The sequence below is a fragment of the Cucurbita pepo genome, chromosome LG20 (genome assembly GCF_002806865.2).
Source record: "Cucurbita pepo subsp. pepo cultivar mu-cu-16 chromosome LG20, ASM280686v2, whole genome shotgun sequence".
NCBI classification, from domain to species: domain Eukaryota; kingdom Viridiplantae; phylum Streptophyta; class Magnoliopsida; order Cucurbitales; family Cucurbitaceae; genus Cucurbita; species Cucurbita pepo.
In genome coordinates this window covers 7,834,566-7,852,399 of record NC_036657.1, presented here as the reverse complement: position 1 = coordinate 7,852,399, position 17,834 = coordinate 7,834,566, and the positions used below count along the sequence as shown (strand labels likewise).

Sequence of the window (17,834 nt, the reverse complement as noted above, 5' to 3'; positions counted from 1 at the left end):
AAATGGGGAAATCATATAAATATTATTTTTTATTTTTAAAATTAAAATTTTATATCTAATAAAATTAATATATTCCAAAAATGGGGAAAATCATATAAATATTATTTTTTATTTTTAAAATTAAAATTTTATATCTAATAAAATCGTAACACGCGAATATTTAANCGATAAAAACAGCTTAACGTTACAAATTCGAAATATTTTTACAGTTTTTTTCTCGGGGTAAAATTTTTATGGTTGAAATTAAATTTGATATGTAATAATAAATAAATAAATAAATAGTTGAGTAGTGGGCATAAGAATAATTTATTTATTTATTTATTTATTTATTATAATTTAAGAGGGGCATATTATTTTATATTATTATTGGGTTCCACCACTCACTTGTCCTTTCACTTTCATATTTAAAGTTGTTCCCTTTTTTTTTTTTCCTTTTTCCTTTTTTCTTTTTGCTTTTTTGCTTTTTTTATTTTTATTTTTATTTTTTATTTTCCATTATTTCAAACATACCCTTTTTTGTAATTAAAGGGAAAAATATATTTTTTTTTAATATTTTATTTCGGGTTTTGAATTACCATAATTAAAATAATTTATTTTTTTATAAAAACATGCGTAATTTTCTTTTTAATAATATTTTTAAAATAATGAAAAAGAAAATAGGAAAGAAAGTTGAAACCGAAAGCTTGAAAATCACTTCAAGACGTTTCTAATTCTTTTATTCGTCACCGAAAGTTTTTTGTTTCTCCCTCCTCCTTTCTTTCTCTTCACACATACGAGATTCTTGAAAAAAATAATTTTATTTTTTGAAAAAAATAATTTTATTTTTTGAAAAAAATAATTATATTTTCCATTTTATTTTATTTTAATTTGTTGTAAATGGTTATAAGTTTTGATTTGATCCGATGTTATTTGGATTAGACAACGGTGGAGAATATATTTATGATCTATTTCTTAAAGTATGCCGAGATGAAGGGATCGTTCAACACTTCACTGTTCCTGGTAAGCCACAACAAAATGGGGTTGCTGAGAGAATGAACCAGACATTAATTGAGAAGGTTCGATGCATTTTGTCTCAAGCAGGATTGAGTAAGGCATTTTGGGCTGAGGCTCTCAGTTATGCAATTCACTTGGTGAATCGTTTACCTGTTTCTGGAAATGGTGGGAAAACTCCGCTTGAGGTATGGTCAGGTACTCCTGTCATTGATTATGATAAATTGCATGTGTTTGGGTGTCCTGCTTATTATCATGTGACAGACTCAAAGCTGGATCCTAGAGCAAAAAAAGCCAAGTTTACGGGCTTTAGCAAAGGTGTGAAGGGCTGTAGGTTATGGTGTTCAGAAACAAGTAAGATTGTTAATAGTCGAGATGTGACATTCGAGGAGTCTGGAATGTTTTTGCAGGAAATTCAAAATAATGACAAGACATTGAAGCAGGTGGAGAAGGTGGAGAAGATGGTGTTCTCTCCCGATAAGATTGCTCCTACGGAAGAACCTATTGATCAGGTAGATAATAACTCTGATGTCTTTAGAATAGAAGGAGCAAAGCCTTGTAAATGGAAGAGTGGAGGAACTTGAGTCCATCGCCGGAAGAGACCACGAAGGGGAATTCGAAAACCTGCAAGGTTTGATGATATGATAGCATATGCTTTCCCTTTGATTGATGGAGTTCCCAACAACTACAAAGATGCTATCTAGAACCCGGATAGATTGCACTGGCAAGAGGCTATGAATCAGGAGATAGCAATCATTGGAGATAAATCAAACTTGGGATTTGGTACAACTTCCAAAAGGAACATATAGATGTGTTTTGTGATAGCCAGAGTGTTATTTATTTGTCAAAAAATCAAGTCCATCATGCTCATACTAAACATATTGGTGTCCGTTTTCACTTTATTCGAGAAATTATTAGTGAAGGGGACGTTCGTTTATTAAAATTGGAACTGCTGATAACCTTGCTGTTATGTTGACAAAGGTGATCGCTCGTGAAGAGTTCTAGCATTATTTGGATTTGATCAACGTTGGAAGAAAGGAGTAGTGCTGTTAGCAACCAATTTAGTTATCAACTTGGAGATCTTATGACAAGGTGGAGATGGTTATAAATTGTCATAAGTTTTGATTTGATTGGTTATTTGGATTAGATTTGATTTGGTTATTTGAATTAGATTTAGTTATATCAGATGAGTTGTATATCGGTATTGGACATCAGAATTTGATATCGGGATTTGGGAGAGTTTTGTGTCACATTGTATTTCTTGAGTGACATATTGGTGAGAGTCTATAGTGTGATAGTAAGGTATTCACTGGTAACGCCTTGTTTTATTAGTGATTGGTTGGTACCAGTGGATGTAGAGAACCTTCTTCTCTCCGAACCACGTAAATATCTTGGTGTCTTTTTGTGTAATTTCGTTCATTGGTGTTATGAGTACATTTGTTCCGCTTTCGATGCACAACCTAATTCATATATTTTCAATAACATTTTTTTTTTTTGTAATAAATATATTTTTGTTATGAAATGTACTGAATTAAAATAAAATACAAGGGTAAAAAATAATATTATAGTCTAGTGGTTTAATTATGATTCCAAAGATATGTATTTCAATAAGTTGAGCTATGCTTAAATTGACATTATGTAATCTTTATTAAATTTATAAAGGTATAAGTTAAGATTCAATCAAACATAAAAAGAGGAAACTATACGAGCATAGCTCAATTGATTGTATATGTTCAACTAAGAGATCAAAGGTATATGTTAAACTAGGAACTTACTAGTCTTTTCGAGTTCAACATGTGGGACAAGACCTGAGTTGATTCAAAATTGCAACTTTTTAGTCGAGTGTTATATTCTAATCTTATGACTCCACAAAACACGAGCTCCTAAAGGGAAACACAGCTTCATATATCAAAGTCGAGCCTATGTTTGTTATACAACTCCATTTATCCTGAACTAGGACCTTACTAATGATTTCGAGTTCAATGTCTAGGACAAGGCCCCGAGTAGATTCAAAACTATAACCATTTAGTTGAGTGTTATAGTCTAATGTTAAAAGGGAATCATGATCTTACCAGAGCTGGTCGGTTTGGACAAGCGCACGATCTTCTTGTTGTTGTTGCTGCTGTTGTTGCTGTTGGCCTGGAGAGTGGCTGCTGCTCAGTTTGAACCAAAGCAATCACCGGTCACCATTTTCGGCTGCAAACCCAAGAGAGAGAGACAAAGAGAGAGACAAAGAGAGAGACAGAGAGAATTTTCAGTCAGGACATTGCATCATTACTCAATCTCCAATCCCCAAACCAAAATAAACACAGTTTTCAGCATATAAAATGACATTCTTCTTTAAGTAAGAATGATGATAAAGTGAGTTGATGGAGGTTCTTTTCATTCTAATGGGCTCTATTGGGAAAAGGAAACACAGTATAGATGTAGACGTAGACGTTGTAACAGCCCAAACCCATTGATAGTAGATATTGTCTTCTTTGGGTCTTCCCTTTTGGGCTTTCTCTCAAGGTGTGAGATTCTACCTCGGTTGGAGAGAAAAACGAAGTATTTTTTATAAGGGTGTAGAAACCTCTTTCTAGTAGACGCGTTTTAAAAACCTTGAAAGGAAGCCCGAAAGAGAAAGTCCAAATAGGATAATATCTGCTAACAGTGGGCTTTGACCGTTACAAATGGTAACAGAGCCAAACATCGGGCGATATGCTAGCGAGGAGGCTAAGCCCTAAATGGGGTGGATTGAGGGGTCCCACGTCGATTGGAGAAGGGAACAAGTGCAGGCGAGGACATTGGGCCCTAAAAGGAGGGTGGATCGCCTCTCCCCAACAGACGTGTTTTAAAAGCCTTGAGAGGAACGCTAAAAGGGAAAGTCCAAAGAGGATAATATTTGCTAGCGGTGGGTTTGAGATATTACATAGGGTTTTTAAAACGTGTTTGCTAGGGAGAGGTTTCCACACACTTATAAATAATGTTTCGTTCCGTTCTCCAACCAATGTGGGATTTCACAATCCACACCATTTCAAGACCCAGCGTTCTCCTCTCCAAACGATGTGGGAGCTCACAATCACTGTAAACTTCAAGCGTGAATGCCCCCTATACTATCTATACACGAAGAACAACAAATAACTAATGTCGGGAGGGGTTTTGCTAACAAATCATAGTCTACATCAAAAGTTGCTATGATCATGCAATGAGCAAGGAGAATGGAATATGGTGTTTGAATGTTTCTAGTGAGTTAGGAAGACAACAAAACAGAACAAATTGACCCATCAAAAGTGGAAGCAGACATAATCAACAAGGCCAGGCAGGTTATTCAAACACACAGCCCGCCACTTTTTCTTTCTTTCTTACTTTTCATCATAACCCATTCAAATTTCTGTTCTTCACTTTGTTCTATGTAATTCATTTTCAAACTGGATTTCTTACCTTACTAACCTGAACTCAGCATGAAGTTGTTGCCCTCTCCATCATGCTCTTCCTCTTCCTCTTCCTCCTTCTCCACCTCCACTTATGATGCTCATCGCTGCAACCCCAGAGCTGCATTAGCTACCCCGAGCTGTCTTTCTGGAATTCTCCGCCGAATTCTCTGCTCCGGTACCCTCCCGACGCACCCGACCGATCAGATCACAGACGACACTAGCTCAGTGAAGTCTGATGAGAAGCTTCTTCAAGTCAAGGATTTGAATGTCAAACCCACAGCTGGAATTGTGGCGAGACTAATGGGCTTGGATCCCTTGCCAGAGATGAAGCAAAATCATAATTCGATAGCAAGGAGCCAATCCATGAACTCTGTGGGGCATTTCTACAAACACCTGGAAGGCAAACATCAACGGGTCAGATCAACACAGTCATTTCAAGAGATACCCACGTTTCTCGAGCTTGAAAACGAAGAATACTTCATCCTTAGCTTTGAAGGAGAAATCAAAAGTAAAGAATTCAGAGCAAAACAAAGAAGCCAAAGGATCAGAAAGACAAAGAAGAAGAGATTCGATCCGGAAGAAGCCAAGCAGTTCATCCTAATAGATTTGAAAGAAAAGAAGAAATCAACCAGAAAAGTAGAATCAGAGTGCAGCTCCGATGAACTAAGCCCAATTTCAGTTCTCGACAGTAGTAAATTCCTCACAGATCCCGAAGAATCAGCGCCATTACTTTCAGGAGACGCCGCTTCAAATTCCCCCATAAACCCCCATAAAATCGCGAAGACGAAAGTGGTTGAATATGAGATCCAGCGGGAAAGATTCGAAGAAGAGATTCGTAAGATAACAGAGATGGATTTGGGCGAATCGAATTGGAAATGCAGCGAAATTTGCGAAGAACATGAAGAACTTGAAGCTGGAGGTATAATTGAAGGTTTTGATTGGTATATTCTTGAAGGATTGATAGATGAATTTGTAGAACAAATGTATGATTGATCTTCATCTGAACATCAATCATTAACTGTAAATTTCGAATTCTAGTTACTAAATTGACCAGAAATTCAACCAAAATCAAACGGGAAAATAAAATTTTCCGGTTCCCTACATTCTAATTTCAAATGTATTGTTCTAATTTGAATTCGAATTCGCGACCGGTTAGAACAAATTTTTTAGATTTTTTAGATTTTTTTTTATTTTTTTATTTTTTTTATTTTTAAAACATAAAATTCAATTCATTCATTATATTTCACTTTAATATAAACTAATATTAATTAATTTCTCAACAAATTTATGTTAAAATTTTGTACCATTATAAATATAATGTTAAATTAAGAAAAATAGTCTTAAATTTTGTACTTCTTACAATAATAATAATAATAATAATAATAATAATAAATAAATAAATAAATAATAAAAATAAATAAATAGTCATATTTGAATGGAAACTAAACTTACTCTATCTACTTTGAAAATGTTCATTAATACTCTTCGAACTCTTTAAAAAAAAAAACTTTTATAGTCCCTATTTAAAAAATACTCATAAAATTTTAAAAATAATATTAACCCTCCTCACTTTTATAAAAAAAAAAAAAAATCTTAAAACCAATCTATTTACAGACCTACTGTGTAAAGTTCAAAGAATACAATATCGGCTAACGATCAGCTTAGATAGGTTATAATTCTATTCCATTACTTGAGGCACCGACCCAATCAATCCAAAATTTCAAATTGATCAAAAAAAATTCTCAACCCCGTTTGATAAAAGTCCCACGTCGGCTAATTTAAGAAATAGTCATGAGTTTATAATCAAGAAATACTATCTCCATTGAAACGAGACCTTTTGAGGAAGCTTAAAGCAAAGTCATGAGCACTTATCCACAAAGTGGACAATATCATACCATTGTGGAGAGTCGTGTTCATCTAACAAACCCAACGTATATATACCCGAGCGCTCGGGTGAGAGAGGGTTTTCTTTTAAAAGCTAAAACTTAGATTCTACAAATATAATAATTTACATTACAATTCAATTCAATTCAATTATAGAAGGAAGAAGAATCCCATCAGCTTGTTCTTCTTTACACACAAGTTTCATCACAAAACCAGGCCCCATTTGGTACCTTCGTTCTGCTTCAACAAAGCTTCTATGGAGAACCATCTCCACCCATTCCTCCACCACTCTCTTCTTCTCCGATACCCATTTCGCCGCAACAATTCGGACTACGACATCGTACTCGATCTCCAGCACGACCTCCCTCCCAAACACCCTTCTAAACTGCAACCCGATCTCCTTCACTACTCTTTCGGCTGCCCCCTTGAAATCATACGGTTCGAACATCACCCTTTCGTCTACTCGTTCGAGGAATTCGTCGAGCCATCCTTCTGAGCTTTCTGATATCGAGTCACTATCGCAATCACCATCTTCTTCCCCCTCTTCTACCGGGAGATTCAAGTCTAGGAAGGACATTGATGACGACGATGACGATGACTTCTTCGGCATTTCCGAGCCTGCTTCCCGCTCGGTGGATTCATCGTCCAGTTTCCTCTTTTTCAGCGAGAGGCTCGAGGTTCCTCGTGGGGCAGACGTAATCCTTACATTCATGTCGTTGCAGCTACTGACATCACTGGTACAACCTCGTACTAGTATTTGCAGTTGACAGTTTCTAGCTGCAAGTATTCCCTCCTCAGAGAATTCTGTCTGCTCATCGGCGGTTTTCTCGAACTTTTCGTTCGTTAATGTCGTCACGAAGATTGTATTATTGATGGTAGTCTCTCTCCCGTGCGAATCCAGGAACTTACTGGTCGTAATAGCCTCGGACAAGAAGCTCCTAGCCCGAATATCGGCCTTGTCTACGTTCTCTAAAACGACAACCGACGACGATTTCTTCCTCAACTCTGCAGCGACGTAATCAACAACAGTTTGTCCCCGAAACTGCTCGTTGTAACCATCAAAACCTTTGCAGTCGAAGAGTGAGTTTCGTCGTCGATCACTGTCCTGTGAGCCAAAATCAACCGAGATGATGTTCTCGTGGCTTCCAAACAACAACTCCGCAAGTGCTAAGGAAATTCTCTGCTTTCCTATCATGTCAGGACCGAGGAACGTTAACCAAATATTTCCCCTCGAATTCGAGCTACGATGCCTTCCACAACCAGCTCGACATCGAAGAACGGTTTCGACAATACAACTTGTGGCTTTACCTTGCCAGCTGACTTTTTCATTCAGTGCATTCCAAAGTGACTTGAATTCTCTTATATCGAGCGGATATCCAGGATTCAGATCGGAGAAACCAGGAGATCGCCTCGGATTATCGACGCATCGTCTACTAAACTCAGCTGGATTCGAGCCTGTTAAGTGATGAACCACCTTCTGATTTTCTTGTTCTGCAACTTTTCTCTTGTTCTCATTGACAGATGCATACAATGTCCCCAAACCCAAATCAGTAGTAACAGAGTGAAGACGCCCGTTCGGACCGACAGACTTCGATTCGATAATATCAGTACAAATGTCGGGAATCTCCGATATCAGCCTGCTCGGATTCGTGTCGAAATTGTTATGCAAGTCTCTAGCTAAGCAAGGATTTGCAGTTATAGACAATGGTTCTTCACCACTTCTTTCATGATCTAAAGCAAATCGACTCGGCTCAAACGACATCCCGTGCCTCGTCTCGGAAACACCAAGTTTAGGGAATAGCTGCCTTCGATGAAGACGACAGATATCGTTCCACTTCTTTTGTAAGCCAATTACCTTGTCATGCTCCTTGCTTTTTGCATCAAGTTCAATCAATGGCATATGCAAGGAACTTTCAGAGCGACGACCGACGACGGTACCGAATCCTGGCTTCCATATAGCAGCAACTTCCTGCTCGTATTGTTCCGTGCATTGCTGACAACGAACAAACGGTTGACTCAAGCTGCATAACTGACTCGAGAAATTCGATTGCGAAGGAAAGAATCCGCCAAATGGAACAAAAGATCCCATCAAGCTGCAAATTACAACGTACATTCAACTAAAACGAACGTTTTGAAAGTATAACGACTAAAACGAACAATGTCGTGTTCATTAAACGACTAAAATGATTGCAGTAATCAGCAGAAGATCTTCATTAAATTAAAAAAAAGCTTATAGAAACTCACCTGGATTTAGTCCCAAATGCATCAGCCATAGACTTGGAAGTTATGGGAAGAAGATGAAGATCCCAATCCTTTTCAATGTCCGGAAACCGAACCAGAAACTTCTCGTGTCTTTTGTATGTCCCGACAGCTCCAATCAGCCATACTCTCCCGCTGTAACGCTTCAGCAGAGCTGTCAGTTGAGACACGACAAAGCTCATTCCATTTTCCTGTTCTTGTTCTTGTTCTTGTCTGATAAAACCACTAAATTCTCCATAATTCACGACAATCCCAGGCTCTGAACATTGCTGGACAATCCCAAAAACCTCCTCGAACTTCAATTCCATTGTCTCTCTGCTTCGTTTTCGATTCAGAAACTCAGAAATCTCCTTCTCGATTGAAATTACTCTCAACCCAGAAATTTCCCGGGGAAGAATTCCCGATTTGGATCTCTGAACGGAATCGGTGAAGCTCCGGAGAGCATCGGCAGCACAGACGCCGACCAACAACGGGTTTTTCTCTGTTTTTCTCATCAGAACCTCTGCGATTCGTCGGGAATTGGCATCGCCGTCGATGTTTTCATATCCGGAAAGGAAAGGGAAGGGGAAATTCCGGTGACCCATATCAAGTTTATGCANGGAAACGGGCGGAAGGGGAGAATCGGGAAGGGTGATCGGAAAGAGGACGGTGGATTATCGCTAATTTAATATCGGAGCTTCGAAATCCGGCTTCCCCAAAAACCCTACTCACAATCGGATCATCAAGAATCGACAAGATGAAATATTTCAGCTCGACCTTCAAAATCGAGGGGGTTTGTTGCTGATTATGAATCTGATAAAGATGAAAGCTTTCCGGGTGCCGCCGTTGATTAGCTTGAGATCGTTTAATCGCCGCCATGAGGGAGTTCGAAACCGGTGGCTCGTCGGTGGGTTTTGAGGAAGGGAGACGGTCAAGAGATACGCCGACGGACAAGTCCAGTACTCGGAACTGAAGGCGTGGTGGGTACGCGCAGCTGCGGGCACGTGAGCAAGCATCTCGTAGGGCGGAGGACGGCAAAGACAGTAAAGCAGATACAGCGTGAAGGGAGGTAGTTTGAGCGTGGCAGCGGCGGCGGGCGACGGAGACAGCATCGTCTAAAGCCCTCGCTGCCTCCTCTGTTAAGCATTGCCTCGCAGCGCTCACCGGCGTCGGCATCGCCGGCCAGCATAAGAAACTTCCTTTTGTATATTGAAACCCCAAAAAACAGAGTAAAAAACAGAGGAAAAAACAGAGAGGATCGAAGGCTTGAGAAAAATAAAAAAATAAAAATGGAAAAGAATTAGATGAAGAGTGGTTCACTTCAAGAACTTTTGGGAAATAAATTATTCGATTGTAGGCCAGAGAGACAAGAAAGAAAGGGAAGCGTATAAAAGAGACACCCGACCGAACAGACAAATACAGAACAGAGCTGCCTGTGAGCTGGGTTCTGGTTCTTCTTCTTCTATGGAGCTTGGTGGAGCTCCGGCGTACGACGGCGGCGGCGGCGGCGGTGCAGTGGGTTTGATTTGTTGAACACTTGAAGGAAAAATGGAAACTTTATGATTTTGGGTTCATAATTTTGAGGTTAGATGCCGTATCCACTTAAGCAAATGGACCAGTAACTCAACTGTGGTACTTGGAAATTGAGGGGTCACTCTTTAGCTCTTGTTTTCTTTCTCTTTTTATTTATTTATTTTTTTTAATAATAATTAAATTAATAATTTAATTTAATAAAATAATTAATTATCTAATATTAATAATTAAATGTGTGTGTGTGTTTGTGTGTTGGGATTGAAGTGATTGGTCTTGTCTGAAAACACGCTTCCTTTCTTTTTTTTTTTTGCTATTTTGATGTGCACGTTTTCTTTCTACTTCCTGTCTCTTTTCACATTTTATTTTATTTTATTATTATTATTAATATTATTGACAATACAGTTAATTAACATTTTTTATAAAAGTACAAAACTGCGTGACAGACAAAGATATGTAACATGTTTAAGTGACAAATATTTGCTAGCTAGGCACTGAGATATGTGCCAATGAGAATGTTGGAGCTCCAAAACGGGGAGATCGTAGGATCTCACATCGATTGGAAATGAGAACGAAACATTCTATACATGCGCGTTTTAAATTCATGAGAATGATGGCGATATGTAACGGGCTAAAGCAGATAATATCTACTAGTAGTAGGCTTGAGTGGTTACAAAAATGTTGATGTCGATAGGTAATAGACCAAAACAAACAATATCTACTAGCTGTGAATTGGGTTGTTACATACTTTCTATAAAAACTCACTTAAAGTCATAAGCATAGAATTGGTCCAAGCAATAACTTTCAATCATGTGTAAGTTTTTTTTTTGTTTTGTATTTTTTTTTTCAACTTTAATAATTAATTGGATAAAAAAAATAGAAAATTTTAAAATTAAATTATATGGTTGAGGGTATATTTAATAATAATAATTAATGGAGTTGATTAATTAAAAGAAGAGAGAGAAAAAAGATACGCAATCTAGAGAGAGATCCAGAGGTCAAAATCAATCAGAAAAGACAGGTGATGTGGCAGCAGCCCCCACTCGCGATTGGACAATGACATCACTCAGACATTAAATCAGACGGTTATTGAACTTCCACGTGGCGCACAATTCTACAAACAAACGCACAGGATTATAACCTTACATAATCCACAGAGACAAAAGGCCAACCCTGCAAATGGCAGGCATCCCAAGGTCCAAATAATTTTTTTTTTTAATTAATTTTATTATTTTTAAATATATTATTATTTTTTAAATGATTTGACATGCTATTTCTGAATTATTGCCNCTTCACCTTCCATTCCATTTTTTCACCTTTTTGGTAAAAGTGAACTTTGGAACTTAACTTCCTTTATAACGAAATTATGCTGTAAATAGAATTTCTACTTTTTTTTTTTTTATATATAAGAAAAATAAAATTTAAAAAATTTCAACAATATCTTTAAATTTAATTTCATTTATACCCTTCAAATTTTTTTAAAAAAAAATTAAAATATCTTTTGTTTAAAAATGTTATTGGAGACAACCAAATAATATCAGAAGGAATATAAATGTTAAATTGAAAATTCAAATTTCGATATGGGCATATATTGTTACACGTCTTCATACTTTTACTTTTTAGAATTCGAATATTTAAAAATTAATTATTTGATCGGATATATATTTAAATTTTACATCCAATAAAAAGTTGAGAGAGAGTGACTTTTTTTTTTTCTTTTCCATTTAGGCGCGTGTACAACACGAATGAACAAAAGCGCGTGGGAAGTTGATGAATTTAACGAACTGTTTAGAGAGAGAAAGGGCAAGAAAAGGAAAGACTTATAAAAACTTCACTTTCTACAAAAAGGCAAAAACCAAACCCTTTTTTTAATTCTTAAATAGGAAAAGTTATGAATTGTTTGTTTACATTAAATAATAAATAATAAATAATTATTAACTCTCAACCTTTTTAAATTAATTAATTAATTAATTAATTAATTAATTTTCTATTTCCAAAAAGAAAAAAAAAAAAAACTTTCCTTTTATTAATTCATTTAAAATTTTAAATTTTAAATATTACCTCAACTTTACCTTAGTTGGTAAATTTCTGTGATTTTTTGCTTGTTTGTACATTTTTTACAGCATAGTACTTCAGACTCACTCAATTATTTGACTGTTGTCATTTTCAATGATAAAATTTGGTGGGTGACTTTCTAAATAATCATTTTATTATTTTAAAAAAATATACGGTAAAATTTTACGTCGGTTAAAATAGTGAGATACGTAATTGGTCCAAGCGAACAATATCTATTTAAATTATATTAATTATATATATCTAAATTTGTATTAATTTAAAAAAAAATAGTATAATCAAGCTTTGCTTAATTTAATAACAAAGTCGAGCATTCGAATGAAAAAGACTTTGCAGGCTCGTGGGGTTGATTGACCCATTCAAAAGCTAAAACATTGAAGTGCTTTGGAGAAGAGTACGGAGTTAGCAAATGTGTTCGAGCCAAAACCCGTCAGGTCTACCCGCTTGGAGCCTTCGTCTTTAGGTAACTAAAAAGTACTGCCCCTTTGTGTCGTCAAACAAAATTTTAATGATTGTTAACCATTTTTGTTTAGATCGAGGCTCTATTAGATGTAATTGAAAGTATAAGGACCTATTAATGTGACTTCAAGCTCGTGGATTAATTTGAGTTCATGACTTTGGGACTTGGAATGAACGTGGCGATAACCTGAAACCTGTTCGCCACACCATTTCAAGTCCTAATTTTCATCGAACATTCATGCTAATTAATACTATACTTCAAAAATATCTTTTAGCTTACAAAAGTGTACAAAAACTACTCTCGAGTTTTCAAAAATTTTATTGATACCTTTAAACGTTTTTAAAAAAAAATATAAAACTTCTTTAAAAAATAGCCATAAATTTTGAAAAATAACGTTAATACCTTAAACATTTCAATGATATTTTTTAAATATGATACTAACGATAAAAATATTTTTTGAATTTTTAAAAAAAGAAAAAAGATATTAATTAAATATTTTGAAACAAAAAAAAATATTTTTATTAATTTAGAATAATAATAGATAGATGCTTTCTATTTATTAAAAAAAAAATTACCTATAAAATTTTAGAAAACTAATAAATGATTGAAAGCTGACGTGGCGTGTCATATCAACTTTTATTCCAAAGATTTAATGTAATTTTTTTTATATGAAAAATATATTCTTTTCTCAAAAGAGAATCTTTTAAGATTTTGAAAAGATTTAGTTTCTTTGTATATACATGAAAAGAGAATATATTTCTTTTTAAAAAGAATCCCTTCAACTCCCATTTTATTCCATAACGTTTTTAAGAATGAAAATCGAACTTTTTTTTTTTGTTCAATTATACAAAACGTAACGATTCTTGTTCAAAATTCAGATCAAGATTCGAAATCTGAATTTGACACATGATCGGCCCGACATTTCCCTACGACATAATCACGTTACCTACTTCTAGCTTCTAAAAGTGAAGACTATCTCCATAAACCAACACGGGTCATTCCAGCATGATTTATCTTCACTCACATGCATTCAAGAAAAATTTCCAAGAGATCGCTGAATGTAGAATTGTTCAAAAGAAAATACGCTTAACTGTGAAGTTCTTATGATTGAATCATCGAAAATGAAGGTGCATATTGTGGTATAGGTAGTAGTCGTTTTATCCCAAGCATCACTCATATACCCCTCTTTTACTCGGGTGTCGCACAAAATATCAATAAATTTTGAGGTAGGTTTTAGTTTGGTTGGCCGACCTGATTACTGTTTAGGGTTTAGGGTTTAGGGTTTAGGGTTTAGGGTCGTGATATTACGCATATTGATGTTTTTGAAACATTGCGAGATGTTTTGTATGAATGTGAGCCTAAGACGATTGTCTATTTAGGTAGGAGTAATTTTTAGAACAAAATTTAAAATGAAAAATTATTATTAAAATTTGAGTGTATATTTAAATTTAGAAAAATAAAATGATTAAAAAGTACATTGAAATGGACAATAAGTTTTTGGCGTTTAAAAGTCAGCCAATCATTGCTTCTAAAAACAAAGATGACTATTTCAAGAAACCAATGAAGCATCCACAATTGGAACAATCTTGTACTCTTTATTTCAACCTTCTGTATATATATTAAAGGCATTTTTATTTTAAACTATAAATTTTATGATATAAAATTAGGGATTATTATAACATCGTCTTAAATAGATGTTTCCGCGTAAAGAAATTATGTCATGCGTGTGATAGCGACTTTAGGCCAATAGAAAATTAGAGTTGTTACACTGGAACCAAAGCATGTCAGTGTAAGAAGCATACTGGTCGGGCATTGATCGTGTCTCCGAGGTATAGTTGAATGTAGATATCATGAATGTGAAGTGCAGTATACCGACCTGATTGAATGTGATATATATATATATATATATATATATATATATATATATTTCTCTCTCAAGTGAAAAAAAAAAAAAAAAAAATTGTGTATGAGGGGACCCATCACGAGAAAGTGAGAGGGAAATTCAAGAACAAATACATTACATAGAAAAGCTTTGAAAGATGCTTAATGAACATATTCAACCCTCCACTTGAGTGAGTGTGTGTGGCTCTAAACAATTTTACTAACTTTTTATTTTGTTTATTTTACTAAAATATCTTTGATTTTTTTAATATAAAATATATTTGTATTTTTGTCACTTATAGGTTTGACGTTTAATCATTTAAAAAAAAAAATTAAGTCTTTTTTTTTTCTTTCAATGCTTCGGTTGGCGGCTGATAATATTCTAGTATTTTGACTAAAAATAAAAAATATATATAAAAAAAATAGATAATAAATATTATTTAGTTAATAAATTGGAATTTAGTCTCTATTAAATTAATTTAGTATTTGTGGGTTTAAGTCTAACTTTCCACGTGTCAATATGATTTCCCTATCATCCAAAACGACAAAGCTTTTAAAATTCTCTATTTTCATAGTTTTTCTATAATACAAATGTAAACTATTTTATTTGTTATAAAAATAAAATTATTTATTTACTTAAATTTAGGACACAATTTTTTTTTTATTATTATTTTTTACCATTCATGATTATAGTAATAAAAAAAAATTGAAGAGGACTATCAAGGTTGAAGNAATTTAGTCCTCAAGGTTGAAGGACTTAATAGAAAGTTTGAAAAGTTTAAGGANTATCAAGGTTGAAGGACTTAATAGAAAGTTTGAAAAGTTTAAGGATTTATTAGAACGTTTGAAAAGTTTAAGGACTTATTTGCAAGAAAGTTTGAAAAGTTTTAGGACTTATTTGCAAACAAACCTGAAAGATCTGTGACAAACCCGACAAATGAAATCAAATCAAATCAAAACTAGAGCTCTGTGTTTGCGAACTGCAAAATGATGAACAGAAGTAAGGAAGAAGCAATTGTGTTGATCAATTCTATAGTTACAAACAACAAAGAGACTCACCTGTTAAAAGTGGAGAAAGTAGTGCCAATGAATTCAAATACCCAAATCAGCAGAACCTCCTTTGAGTACATCCACTTCATTTTTCTTCTCACTTGATTGGGTACCCGAGCACGAGAGGATCACGTGTTGGTCCCTCGTGTTTCCCTGCATCACATTTCTTCTATATGTGAACGTTTCATTTACTTCTTCTATTATGTATTAAACGTAGTATCATTTTCATTCACAGATCTTCAAAAAAGAAAAAAGAAAATAAGAAACAAAGCCACAAATTCGCATATGTAACCGTCCAATCCCACAATTAGCAGATATTGTCCTCTCCTTAGGCTTTCCCTTATGGGCTTCCCTCAAGATTTTAAAACGCGTTTGCTATGGAGAGGTTTTCACATCTTTATAATGAATGTTTGGTTCTCCTCCCCAACCAATGTGGGATCTTACAATCCACCCCCTTCGGAGCCCAGCATCCTTGCTAGCACATCGTTCGGTGTCTGGCCTGATACCATTTGTAACAGTTTAAGCCCACCACTAGCAGATATTGTCCTCTTTGGATTTTCCCTTTTGGGCTTCCCTCCAAGGTTTTAAAACGCGTTTACTAGGGAGTGGTTTTCACAAGGAATGTTTCGTTCTTTTCTCCAACCAATGTAGGATCTCACAACGTATCAGATTTTGCACATGAAGAGAACAAGCACAGTCAATAAAATATTTGCTCAAAAGAGTCAAGTCGATCCCGGTCGAGGACCAGAAAAGGAGAAACATATTTATGAAAATGAGAAGAGCAGCAAACTGATAGCTATTTGTCTTCCAGGCAACACATTCAATTGATAGCTATAATCTGTCTGTTGGAGTTTCTGACTTGGTCTACATCAAAGCTTAATTGGACCTTGGTTGGTTTTGTTATTCTGTTTTGTAAGGCTTTATAAAAGCCCTAGTTATCCTTCAATAAAGATCAATCAATTCCCTTTATTTGGTATCAAAGCTTAATTGGACCTTAGAGAAGAAATACACAAATTGAGTGTTTGAGAGGAAAAACATTGAACAAATGGCAAGCGATTCAGGAAGCTTTGCTACACCATGTGTTCCTAAATTTGATGGAGACTACGAGCATGGGAGCTTGGTCATGGAAAATCTCTTGCTTTCCAAGGAATATTGAAGTGCTATTCAATCTGGTTTCGAGGAACCAAAAGGAAACGAAGCACTAAGTGCGGCACAGCAAAATGAAATCGATGAAGCAAGGCTCAAAGATTTCAAAACAAAGAATTATCTCTTTCAATCCATTGATAAGAGTATTCTGAAAACTATCATTCAAAAGGATACTTCCAAGCAATTGTGGGATTCAATGAAACTCAAGTATAAGGAAATGCTAGAGTGAAGTGAGCCCAACTACAACGACTTCGCAGAACATTCGAAACTTTAGAGATAAAAGTAGGAGAAGGTGTTTCTGAGTATTTTACAAGAGTTATGTCTACTGCTAATGACACGAGGAATTGCGGAGAACATATGCCGGATGTCAAAATTGTTGAGAAAATACTTCGAAGTCTCACCGATAAATTTAACTTCGTAGTATGTTCCATTGAAGAATCCAAGGACCTTGACCAATTAACAGTCGATGAATTACAAGCATCTTTGCTTGTACATGAACAAAAGGTGATTGATAAGAGTGAAGAGCAGGTTCTGCAAGTGGAGAATGTACCAAGGTATGGACCAGGAAGAGGCAGAGAGACATTTCAGAGAGGAAGAGGTTACCCCAAAGGACGGAGAAGAGGTAGATCTTTTGTGAACTGATCGGCCATCAACTGTTTTCAGTGTAGAAAGCAAGTACATTACCAATTTGAATGTCCAAGCTTAGAAAAAGAAGCTGTCAATTATGCTGAATTTGACGAGGAGGAAGAACTGCTATTGATGGCGTACACAAATAAAAGTAAAGTTGAAAGAGAAGGCATTTGGTTTCTCGATTCTGGGTGCTCAAACCATATGACAGGGGACAAAACATGGTTCGTTGAGTTTGACGAAAGTTTCAAACACACTGTCAGGTTGGGAAATAACTCAAAATTGGCAATTGAAGGAAGAGGCAGTGTCAGATTTGAAGTTGAAGGTATCACACAAACCGTAACAAATGTCTACTATGTCCACAATCTCACCAACAATTTGCTAAGCATAGGGCAGCTACAGGAGAAGCGCTTGGTGATCTTAATCAAAGAAGGAACCTGCCGAGTCTATCATCAATAAAGGGGTCTGATAATGAACATACAAATGATGGTGAATCGCATATTCTCAGTTCATGCAAAGATGAAGCCATTGGTTGACAA

At 35.4% G+C, this 17,834-nt stretch overlaps 2 protein-coding genes across 2 annotated transcripts; one reads left to right on the top strand and one right to left on the bottom strand.

Annotated features, from left to right (window-relative positions):
- The first annotated feature begins 4,414 nt into the window (after window positions 1–4,414).
- LOC111782699 lies at window positions 4,415–5,504 on the top strand. The gene has a single exon (XM_023663496.1). It carries the CDS (start codon window positions 4,434–4,436, stop codon window positions 5,397–5,399), a length of 966 nt encoding a protein of 321 aa, XP_023519264.1. The 5' UTR covers window positions 4,415–4,433; the 3' UTR covers window positions 5,400–5,504.
- An 814-nt stretch (window positions 5,505–6,318) lies between these two features.
- LOC111782693 (protein SMAX1-LIKE 6-like) lies at window positions 6,319–10,170 on the bottom strand. The gene is given in 3 exon segments (XM_023663490.1): window positions 6,319–8,383; window positions 8,535–9,164; window positions 9,166–10,170. Coding segments are annotated over 3 exon segments (3,126 nt in total). The 5' UTR covers window positions 9,705–10,170; the 3' UTR covers window positions 6,319–6,426.
- Between the last annotated feature and the right edge of the window lie 7,664 nt (window positions 10,171–17,834).